This window comes from Malania oleifera, chromosome 9 (assembly GCF_029873635.1).
Source record: "Malania oleifera isolate guangnan ecotype guangnan chromosome 9, ASM2987363v1, whole genome shotgun sequence".
Classification (NCBI taxonomy): Eukaryota; Viridiplantae; Streptophyta; class Magnoliopsida; order Santalales; family Ximeniaceae; genus Malania; species Malania oleifera.
The window spans coordinates 96,404,746-96,416,961 of NC_080425.1; the positions used below are offsets into that span (position 1 = coordinate 96,404,746).

At 38.6% G+C, this 12,216-nt stretch overlaps 2 protein-coding genes across 13 annotated transcripts in view; one reads left to right on the plus strand and one right to left on the minus strand.

Annotated features, from left to right (window-relative positions):
• The first annotated feature begins 773 nt into the window (after window positions 1-773).
• Window positions 774-4,301, plus strand: LOC131165074 (FT-interacting protein 1-like). Of its 2 annotated transcripts, XM_058122739.1 has the most exons (2): window positions 774-1,204; window positions 1,451-4,301. In XM_058122739.1, the coding sequence occupies exons 1-2, from the start codon at window positions 856-858 to the stop codon at window positions 4,063-4,065; spliced, it is 2,964 nt and encodes a 987-aa protein (XP_057978722.1). In that variant the 5' UTR covers window positions 774-855; the 3' UTR covers window positions 4,066-4,301. The 2 variants fall into 2 exon arrangements, with proteins under 2 accessions (XP_057978722.1, XP_057978721.1); XM_058122738.1 differs by having other exon boundaries at window positions 856-4,301.
• A 142-nt stretch (window positions 4,302-4,443) lies between these two features.
• The window catches only part of LOC131165075 (uncharacterized), a 35,296-nt gene continuing 27,523 nt past the window's right edge, over window positions 4,444-12,216 (minus strand). For 7 of the 11 annotated variants that reach the window (XR_009139412.1, XR_009139410.1, XR_009139406.1 and 4 more), the window contains 2 exons: window positions 4,952-5,133; window positions 4,444-4,852 (listed from right to left, as the gene is read on the minus strand). Coding sequence is in view for 1 of the 11 variants with exons in the window: in XM_058122741.1 (XP_057978724.1) it covers window positions 4,952-5,062 (111 nt within the window). In the remaining 10 variants the exon portion in view is untranslated. The remainder of the gene's footprint in view (window positions 4,853-4,951; window positions 5,134-12,216) is intronic. The other 4 variants (XR_009139407.1, XR_009139408.1, XR_009139405.1 and 1 more) reach the window with 1 other exon arrangement.

Consider the following 12,216-nt stretch of genomic DNA (forward strand, 5'->3'; position numbering starts at 1 on the left):
TTGGGACTTTTTTCTTTAATAATGAAATCAAATCACAAAAATAGCTTAACCATTTAAGTGTGCTCTTAACATACAAGCTAGTATTTGTATTCTTCCTAAATATACTTCAGGATTGTCTCTCCAAGATGATGAAACAATCACAAAAACATAACTACTTCACTCCAACAATGAAAATAAATGAAAAGCAGCAGTGGTCGATCTCATATCCATCTCCAACACCAGCTTTAAAAATATGCAAGAACAGAGAGTTCGCACATGCACAAAGTTAAAATGCAAATCTAACATGTCATTTCAGCTTATTTTAAATAAAGAGGTAATCTTTGTCATATCAGGAGAAGCTATAATCATTTGCAGCAAAAATTCCGCTTTTCTAATATGAGGGGCGGCAATTGGGATTTTGTTTCATGCATTCCTGACCCCATTATTCTGAAGTAGCAACTCGTCAATTCTTTTTTCCTTTTTTTTTTTTTTTTCCCTTTTTTTGAAAGGGGGGGAGAGGGGGGGGGGGGGGGGGGGGGGGGTGTTGTTACTTGCAGACTTGAAAGGAGGCCACTATTCACTTTATTGCTTTTAATCAAAAGCTTGTGCCTTCCCTCCATTTCCCTCCAGCAGCTTGAATCCACATTTTCTTGCAGAGCTCAAAGCTTCTCCATCAAAACATTCTTTTCTTCCACCATCAAAACAATACACACCGCATGAGAGAGAGTTAGAGAGAGCATAAAAACTTAACTATTCTTTTCTTTATATTATTCTTTTCTAACTAGAACTTCTTTGCTTCTAAACTGAGTTTTGGCTTGCTTGTTGGTGTCTACTTCCCTGTTACTTCTCATAGCAGCGAAGGAGGAAAAAAGGAGCATGGAGCTCGTGGTGGAAGTAGTGGATGCTCATGATCTTATGCCCAAGGATGGTGAAGGATCAGCCAGTCCATTTGTAGAAGTTGATTTTGAGAACCAGCGAAGTCGAACCAGAACTGTCCAAAAGAATCTCAACCCATTCTGGAATCAGAAGCTTGTCTTCAATTTTGACACGACCAAAAGCCACAATCACCAGTCCATTGAAGTCTGTGTTTACAATGAGAGGTCATCTTCAGGCCGCAACTTTCTAGGAAGGGTCAGAATTCCATGCTCAAGTATTGCTAAGAAGGGTGAGGAAGCTTATCAAAGATTTCAGCTAGAAAAGAAGTGGTTTTCATCATTTGTCAAAGGTGAGATTGGTCTGAAAGTTTATATCTCAACCAAATCAGAAACGACATCTCCCCCATCTTCTGCATCATCATTGCCACCAACACCAAAAACGCAGCCACTGCCACCACCTACGCCTCCTTCTCCTCTCCCTTCCACTGTTTCCATTTCCAAAAATACAAATCCTATTGATAATAAATCCACTGCTCTTGCTCTTCCAACAGCTGAAGCTTCTTCTGTTTCTGACATTCATAAAGTTATTGCAGCAGAAACTGAAAAAGAAACTGCTACAGTCTCGGGACTCGGAAATTCCAGTTGTCCTGCTGCAGCATCCAAGTCTACTGGCAGTGTTCCTGCTCAAGCACCAAAGAAAGAGACCAAAGAAACTGTTGAAGTTAAATTAGCAACCACTCAGCACATACACAAACACCAAGTACTACAGCAGTCAGGCCTGTCGATGGAGAAACGAACACAAGGTGTGCCACTGACCATGCAACAGGTTAATCCACAAGCTAACCCTAACCCCCAAGAGGACTACAATTTGAAGGACACAAACCCTCAGCTTGGTGAGCGTTGGCCTAATAGTGGAGCATATGGAGGAAGAGGGTGGATGAGCAGCGAGAGGTTTACAAGCACTTATGACCTCGTAGAGCAGATGTTTTATCTCTTTGTTCGGGTTGCGAAAGCCAAAGATCTTCCACCCAGCTCCATCACTGGAAGCTGTGATCCTTATGTGGAAGTGAAGCTCGGGAACTACAAAGGAAGAACAAAGCATTTTGAGAAGAAAATGAACCCTGAATGGTACCAGGTATTTGCCTTCTCAAAGGACCGGATTCAGTCATCTGTGCTAGAAGTTTTTGTGAAGGATAAAGAGATGATTGGGAGAGATGATTATATTGGAAGGGTGGTTTTGGACTTGAATGAGGCTCCCACAAGGGTACCCCCCGACAGTCCACTTGCTCCCCAGTGGTATAGACTAGAAGACCGGCGTGGGGAAGGGAAGGTGAGGGGGGAGATTATGCTCGCTGTTTGGATGGGAACGCAAGCGGACGAGGCCTTCCCCGAGGCTTGGCATTCGGATGCTGCTTCTGTCTATGGAGAGGGTGTTCTAAACATCCGATCAAAGGTTTATGTATCCCCAAAGTTGTGGTATGTTAGGGTCAATGTTATTGAAGCTCAAGATATCCAACCAAATGACAGAAGCCGCCTCCCGGAAGTTTTTGCAAAAGTTCAAGTTGGGAATCAAGTGCTGAAAACAAAGATATGCCCAACTCCCACCACCAACCCACTGTGGAATGAAGATTTGGTTTTTGTAGCAGCTGAGCCTTTTGAGGAACAGATGATCCTTACAGTCGAGGATCATGAGCACCCCTCAAAAGATGATGTGCTGGGGAGAATAAGTTTACCACTCAATGCATTTGAAAAGCGACTTGACCACAAACCAGTCCTTTCTCGCTGGTTCAACCTTGAAAGATTTGGTTTTGGCATGTTGGAAGCTGACAGGAGGAGAGAACTCAAATTTTCAAGCAGAATTCACCTGAGAATTTGCTTGGAAGGTGGATACCATGTGCTAGATGAGTCAACAATGTACATAAGTGATCAAAGGCCAACAGCAAGGCAGCTGTGGAAGCAGCCTGTTGGGATATTAGAAGTGGGAATTTTAGGCGCACAAGGGCTTCTCCCAATGAAGATGAAGGATGGACGAGGGAGTACAGATGCTTATTGCGTGGCTAAGTATGGCCAGAAATGGATACGGACCAGAACAATTGTTGACACTTTCAATCCCAAATGGAATGAGCAATACACATGGGAAGTTTATGATCCATGCACTGTAATAACGCTGGGAGTTTTCGACAACTGCCACTTGGGGGGAAGTGAAAGAACTGGTGGCACTGCAGCACGAGATTCACGGATTGGGAAGGTACGGATTCGGTTATCAACCTTAGAAGCTCATCGAATTTACACACATTCTTACCCACTGCTCGTTCTACACCCGCCTGGGGTGAAGAAAATGGGAGAGCTCCAGTTAGCGATTCGATTCACTAGTCTCTCGCTGGCTCACATGATATACATTTACGGGCACCCGTTGCTTCCAAAAATGCATTACTTGCATCCATTTACAGTGAATCAAGTTGATAACTTGAGATACCAAGCCATGAACATCGTTGCAGTAAGGCTTGGGCGAGCTGAACCTCCACTCAGAAAAGAAGTTGTGGAATACATGTTGGATGTTGATTCCCACATGTGGAGTATGCGGAGAAGCAAGGCAAACTTCTTCCGAATTATGTCACTGCTTTCGGGTATGATCTCCGTGAGTCGATGGTTTGGTAATGTCTGCCACTGGAAGAATCCCATCACGTCAGTTCTGGTTCATGTTCTGTTTCTTATACTGATCTGGTACCCAGAATTGATACTCCCAACTGTCTTTCTCTACATGTTCCTCATTGGAATATGGAACTATAGGTACCGGCCAAGGCATCCTCCCCATATGGATACCAAACTTTCATGGGCAGAAGCAGTGCACCCAGATGAGCTTGACGAAGAATTTGACACATTTCCTACTTCAAGACCACATGATATAGCTCGAATGCGGTATGATAGACTTCGAAGTGTTGCAGGAAGAATTCAAACAATTGTGGGCGACCTAGCAACACAGGGAGAGAGATTTCAGTCTCTGCTGAGTTGGAGAGACCCAAGAGCAACCAGCCTTTTCATAGTGTTCTGTTTGTGTGCAGCAGTGGTTCTTTATGTCACCCCATTTAGAGCAGTCTCTCTAATTTCCGGTTTGTATATGTTGCGACACCCTAGATTTCGAAGCAAGTTGCCTTCAGTTCCCAGCAATTTCTTCAAGAGATTGCCAGCTCGAACAGACAGCCTGCTCTGATACTATTTAATTGAAGTTCTAAAGTCCAGTATGCACCTTGCTTTCTGCAGGTTTATTTTATTCCTTGTATTACACCAATAAGTGCTCCACTTGAACTTTATTCATGATTATGTTTCTTTGTAAAATTACATAGATGTTTGTTTGAAACACAAGGGCATAATGCCTAGAATCCATGGCTGAAAGTTTCCATTGTAAGTATTTATACTCCAAGAATTTGTGCTGTTGGGTTTCCCTTATATGTCTTGAGTAGTTATGTGTAATTACCATTGTAATATCTGCACTAGCTAAACAATCCAATTCCCAAAATGCACTGCAATGATGTACGATGAGGTCAGCCTCAATATATCACTAAGGATACATATTTGAAACTAATTTTAATTTCCTACTAAAAGAACAAAAACTTTATATATCTTATTTGGACTCTAAATAATATAATCCAAAAAATATTATCAAAAGATAAACAAGAGAAAAAAAAACAGTTGCACAGAAAATTGCCTGGCCTAATGAAATTTTAAATATTTTTTATCACCAATGAAAATCATAAAGTACAGCTCAAGATTAATCTCAGACGAAGCAGAAAAATAAGAAAGCATAAGAACTGACTCATCAGCATTTTAGAACTGCTGTTCCTTTAGAAGACAAGCTCACGAGGTTTCATGCTGGCCTTGAGAGAAAACCCAGCAGCCAAATACGTTTTCAAGTCTGGAACTCCCTCAATGGATTTTGTTAATGGTGTATCAACAGCTTTCTGATCATCCTTTTTCTCTTGTGGGAGCACATCCTTTTCCTGCATATTGGCAGAAAATATTAGGTTGGGGGAAAAAATGACATCTACTGTGAAAAGGGGAAGCAGGAAACTGAAGGAAATACGAGTTGACAATCAGACCTATTTTTCTGCTTCAAAAAACTCACTTTCTCCCGTCTTTTTCTTCTTCTCAACTTCTTTTGCAAAATACTTGTCATCAAACTTGTCAACATTCACCCCAGGGATGTCAACCTTCATGGAAGTAGCAATCACATAAGATTGATTCACACATCTCATGGAAACACAATTTATCTTAAATGGTCCTGTCACAGCAAGAAGAAAAAAAAATTTAGGATCCATGTATAAAATATAGCAATTAAACAACAGGGCAGTGAAAATTTCTACTGTGAAAACAAAAGTAAATATTAGTGTGAACGAAGTTCCTACCATGACTTCAGGACATTGTATGAAGTGGTTAAGGCATATTAATTGATCTTGGTCTAACTCAATTTTAGAAGAAATAAAAACTATGCATTTAAACACAGTATAATATACAAGACACATTTATAGCAAGATAAGAAAACATATTAAATTAATTCAATCATAGATACCAAAAACCCAACTTAAAGGATCAGGAATTCAAATCCAACCTAGGTACCGCCAATTCCTGGATTGTACAATGTTCAGGAAGAGCTGCCATTTGCCTGTTCACTAGTTACTACCTGCTTTTAAGATCTTCAAAATTCAATCATAGCCTGGGTCATTAATGTGGAGCAACACAATGAACAACTCTTAGTTCACTGCAGTGAACACAAATCAACCACCAATCTATGACAGTAACAGGAATTTTGTGGGGAATAGGAAGAAAATAAATGAAAAGAAAGTAAAAAATAAAACATAAGAAAATGGGATTTCAATAAAAATCTTCAAATAATGATATATTTTGATTGAACTAGAAAAACAGTAATCAGAGAAAACATTCATAAAATATAGGGGCAAAAGACACTAACCACCCCTGACGGTTTGATAATAAGACAATGATCTCTCCTGCGGTTTCAAGAATTCCACAAATCTCCCTTGTGATCTGCCAAAAAGACACTAACCTCCCATTGTATTTTGCAAAAAACGAGTTTTGAGGGGTGTAAGTATCCCAAAAATCAAATGTCAAGGGAGGTCCCTCAGATTTTAGAAATCTCAGGGGAGTTTGCCAATCCTCAAAGGAGGTTAGTGTCTTTAGCACAAAATATAACTAGCATAGTCCCATCAGTGAAGGGTCAACAGACTTAACAATGGTTTATTTTTCAAAGAACATGCATCCAATAATTGAGAAGAAAAAAAGGAATTACATATTTACGTCCAATTAATCTTTGATTCATAAGCATGTAGCAAAAAGGTCACTGCTTAAAATCATGAATGTTCCTTAAAATTTTGTTCATGCCACTTACAAATGAACATGGCTCCTACCAATGAATTTCAACAGAATCTTGACTTCAAGAATTATTTTCTTAAAAAAAAAAAAAAAAAAAAAACAGAAGTGCACTAAATACACTCATAATATTCCAAGCAATGTTTAAAAGGCGAAGGCATAATGCAAGGTGTTTTAAATTTCAACTCGTCAATGAATTTTCAACAGAATCTTGACATCAAGAATTATTTTTAAAGAAAACAACAAAAAATGCACTAAACACACTCATAATATTCCAAGCAATGTTTAAAAATTAAAAGGCGAAGGTATGCAAGGCATTTTAAGCTTTAACCCTAATGAGGTGAGCTATAAGCCTCAAGGAATTAAAGTGTATGCCTTCTAAGATGTTTTTGGTATATAAATATATAAACAAATTACATGGATATTTAAAAAAAAACAAAAAAGGATAATTAGGAAAATTACAAACAATATATGTAAACTACTTGTTGACTAATCAATGCATACAAACCAGATCAATCAAGTAAATTATGATATGTGATAATCATAATCATAACATCACAAATTCAATTGCTTTCATGATCCAAGATTAAACTTTCAGTTCTTTTTGGAAATTTAAGGTTCAACAGTTCTAGAGATTCTCTTATATTGTAGCATTTCACATTCATTTCTTGTATACATCTTACTAAAATTTTCCAGCCCCAGTTTCAAACTAAATTTGACTAAAAATTCACAACAAACTCCACCAACAACACTAGTAATGTGAAGTTTTCTTTTGCAAATGCATGACCCTGACTGTATTATGTGTTTGGCTTTCAGGAGTTTGGTATTTTATACAATGCCTCGGGGAGTTTTAAGCATGCCCTGACTTGAAGCCTTGATTACACCTTTTAAAACACTAATTCCAATTGCACCTTTTGTACATCCTACCTTAATATTGGCAGATTTAGGTACATCATTTGCATCAGGAATTAAACTAAACACAAGCAGCATAATGTGTTTGATTGATGCCTTGCATGCATTAAATCTCATCAGACTAATAAAAACATGATCAGAAATTCCGAAAAACAAGCTAATTTAAAGATGAATCACATTCATTTCGATATAATTCTCACATATATTTATTCCATCTTATACCTCAAAATAAACAATACTGGTACTTGGTACTTATTTTTTTCCTATATCATATAAAATAAAAGATCTGCATGCTGTTAGCATTGCCAAAGGTTCGCTTCTTAAACTTATTTATTAAATTTATTTTCACTACACACATTGAATATTGGTTATTAGTAGGTTTTGATTTATAAAATTAGCATATGCATGTGACTTACTAAAACATAACAGATAAAGAACATGCATCCATCGATGGATCCATGTCTGAATTGAGACAAATATATCTCAGTGTTGATTATCATCAAACATCATTCCCAATTATTTACAATAAAAAAAGGGTAAATTGATATTTCTATGGCAGAATATACTAAAAATAATTTAAGGAAAATAACATATAAAATATTACAGTTAAAAAAAAAATTGAAGAAAAGAATAGAATATTTTTCCTTTATTCTATGATTTAAAAATAATAATAATATTTTTTAAAAATATTGATAGAAGGTTCAAGCATCTAAAATGATATTACTCATAGAAAAAGTGACTTTATGTAATTTTAATCTTTGAAAAGATGCCTTGTAACTAAATATATCAAATCAATGAATGAGCTAAAAAAATATTTGTGCATTTTGATCTAAAAACAATAAAATGATTTTTCATTCTGTATTTCCTATAGGAATGGTCCAAATGTAAGCGTGATAAGTACAAAATAAAATTGTATCATACAAAAATAAGAGTGCATTTACTACAGAAGTAGACAAGAAAGCAACATAAATGGTTGAGCAAGAGGCGAAATAATAGCACAAGAAATACATATGAATGCAATTAATATTGAGGATAATGATGAAAAGAATTGGATTGCTTTGAAAATTTTCTTTAAGTCATGAGTTCTTGTCTGACAATTTTAGAGTATTTCCTGTTAGTACTTTTTTTAAAGCTTACTGACATTTTTTTGCCTTATATGTTAGGTAATTTAAAAAAAATATATTAATAGAAGGTTCATGCATCTAAAACGATATTACTCATATAGAAAAAAGTGACTTTATGTAATTTTAATATTTGAAAAGATGCCTTGTAACTAAATATATCAAATCAATGAATAAGCTAAAAAAATATTTGTGCATTTTTATCTAAAAACAATAAAATGATTTTTCACTTTGTATTTCCTACAAGAATAGTCCAAATGTCAGTGTGATAAGTACAAAAAAAATTGTATCAAACAAAAATAAGAGTGCATTTACTACAGAAGTAGACAAGAAAGCAATATAAATGGTTGAGCAAGAGGCGAAATAATAGCACAAGAAATACATATGAATGCAATTAATATTGAGGATAATGATGAAAAGAAATGGATTGCTTTGAAAATTTTCTGGAAGTTATGAGTTCTTGTCTGACAATTTTAGAGTATTTCCTATTACTACTTTTTTTAAAGCTTACTAACATTTTTTTGACTTATATGTTAGAAATTTTAATTAACTAAAATTGATCTATATATTACTATTTAAATTTATTTAATATTGCTTTTCCTATTGTCTACTAAAAAGCTACTTTCTATGGCTATATAGACATCAACAAGTGTCACGAGCCGACTATTTCACACCTTTGTGAAAGGCTCGTGCGGCGCTAGCTAAAGCACTCTTGCTTAACTAGCCAGCTTGTCATTTACTACAATTCATCCACGAAACACTTTCATTATCATTCAATCAAATATCAGTAGAAGCAGTAAGCAATTATGAAAGTAGTGGCAAGCAAGCAGTAAACATTGGAGCAACGTAATTCATTAACAATGCCTCCGTCATTGTATGTTTAGCAAGGGAGGCAAGTAGGCTGAACACGTTGATAATAGCTAGTGAGTTTTACAAGATAAATGAACACTCACCCTCCCCTAAAGAGCTTTATATGTAATTCTCGCTCTGGCACTAGGAAACATCAAAGTGACCAAGGAGTCATACTAACTTATTTGACATAAGGAGAAATAGAAAATAAACCTACACTAGTATTTACATGATGGAAACCCATCCCAAACGCACGAGACAAGCGGTCACAGGCAAGCATAATGCCCTGAACAAGCTCAACTTGTGATGCTCCTCCACTTATGTGATCGACGTCCTCGTAGACTTTGACGCTAGGTACACTTCAACTTTGTCCACGAATGGTTGCATATCTTCCACAAAAATCCATCTAATTTCTTCATCACCAAGGCCTTTTCACTTCCTTAAGAACTCTCGTCGCTTCTTCCTTAAGGATGTGAACTCTCTATCTCTAAGGATATCTTCAACTTCACGTTCGTCAGGTTGAACTGTCTTCAATTCTACTCTGGTCGACTGACTTCTGCTTGGATCTTCGGAGTCGGCGTTGAACGGTTTGAGGCAGCTGACGTGAAACACATGATGCAATTTCATCCAAGTCGGAGGGTCGATTCTGCCCAACTTTGGCTAAGATGGGGACTGGTCTTTCATATTTGCGAAGTAGTCACCTATCTCGTCCTCGTAGTGACTTGATCTATTGAGAATTGAGCTTAACAAGCACCAAGTCACCTACGTTGAAGTGTTGCGGTCTTCTCCCCAAATCTGCCCACTTCTTCATCTGCTTAGAAGCTTTCTCCAAATAGGCTTGGGCAATCTCTGCATCCTGTCTCCATTCTGTGAAGATGTATGCCTTGGGACTCTTTCCTCTGTACGACTCATCCATTGTGTGAGGTAATAGCGGCTGCTAGCCTGTAACAAGCTCAAAAGGGCTCTTGTTGGTTGTTAAGCTCCTTTGGGCATTGAAACAGAACTGAGTCACATCAAGTAGTTGCACCTAATTCTTTTGGTTGGCATTGACGAAATGGCGCAAGTACTCTTCTAGTGGCCCATTGAATCTCTATCTATCCATCTGTCTGTGGATGGTAACTCGAATAGATTTCAGGTTGTGAATCGAGGATTCTGAAAGTTTTGTTCAAAAGTTTCCGGTGAATCTTGAGTCTCGGTCACTAACAATGTCTTGGGGAACACCCCAATATTTCATAATATTCGTAAAGAACAATTGTACAATCTCCTCTGCCGAACAGTACTTTGGTGTGGGTATAAACGTACCATACTTTGAAAATTTGTCTATAACCACAAGTATAGACCATGCATCTCCCACTCTAGGCGGGTTGGTGATGAAGTCCAGTGAGACACTTTCCCACGGTTTAGATGGCATTGGTAGGGGCTCCAGCAACCCTGCAATTTTCCTCTGCTCCACCTTATCTTGTTGGCAAGTGAGACAAGTTTGGGTATAATCAACCACATCATCATGCATATGTGGCCAATAACACCTCTGCTTTAGTAAGGCCAAAGTGCGCTGCCATCCTGGATGTCCGGCCCACATGGTATCATGACACTCTCTCAACAGTGTCTTCCTCATATCACCAGCTCGTGACACAAAGAGCCGACTACCATGGGTCATCAACAATCCGTCTTCAATCCAGAACTGACGTGCTTTCCCTTCTTCGGTCAACTTCATTAGGTTATGAGCAACTGGATCTTTGGCTAAATTCTCTTTGAGCGCTCCCGCATTGTCGTGGTAACAATACTCACAGTCAAGTGTGCTACCATCTGCAAGGCCGCCAGCTCAGCCTCCCTACTCAATACATCCGCAACTTGGTTCAAGCGCCCCACCTTGTGCTCAAAGGAGAAATCAAATTCTGCCAATAATTCATGCCATTGGCCTTGCTTGGGTGTCAACTTCGGCCGTGTGAAGAAATGGCTAACTCCCGAGTTATCTGTTTTCACCACAAACCTTGATCCAAGTAATGCCCCCACACGTGGAGACAATGTATCACCGCTAGCATCTCCTTCTCTTAAGCTGTGTACTTCCGCTCTGCTTCACTAAGTTTACGGCTCTTATACGCAACAGGATGTCCCTCCTGTAACAAGACTCCTCCAAGGGCGAAGTTTGATGCATCTGCTTGTACCTCGAAGGATTTTCATGATGTCCGGAAGAGTAATTACTGGATCTCTCATCATGGCATCCTTCAAGTCATCAAAGGCTCCCTGACACTTCTTAGTCCAGTTCCACCCATGGCCCTTCTTCAATAGTTCTATCATAGGAGTTGTTCTTCGCGAATACCCCTCTATGAACTTCCTGTAATAGTTGGCAAGGCCAAGAAAGGAACGCAACTCCTTCACCGTCGGGATCTTCCATCCTTGAATTGCCCTTACCTTTTCCATATCCATCCGGATATGACCTTGCTAAATCACATGACCAAGGAATTTGATGCTCCGCTGAGCGAAAAAACACTTCTCTTTCTTCACATATAGATTGTTCCCCTCTCAGCTTGTCAAACACCTTTCGTAGATGCTCTACATGTTCCTTTAGAGTGAACTGTAGACAATAATATCATCCAGGTACACCACGAAAAACTTGTCGAGGTACTCACGAAATACTTGGTTCATCAAGGTACAGAATGCTGCAGGCGCATTCGTCAACCCGAATGGCATCACCAAGAATTCATACGCCCTATACCACGTCACACAAGTAGTCTTCGGCTCATCCCCATCAGCAATCCTTACCTGATAGTAACTTGACCTCAAGTCAAGTTTAGTGAAGTATTTGACATGACTTAACTGATCCAACAAGTCAGCAATCAACGGAATAAGATACTTGTTGCGCACTGTCACCTCGTTAAGCGCTAGTCTACACAAATCCGCATGCTCCCATCATGTTTCTTTTGAAATAACACTGGTGCTCCAAACGGTGCTTTGGAAGGGCGTACATATCCCGCTTCCAACAACTCATCAAGTTGTTTCCTCAGCTCTGCTAGCTCTGGAGACGCCATTCGATATGCCCCCTTAGCAGGTGGTTTCACCCCTAGCAACAACTCAATCTCATGCTACACACCCCGTCG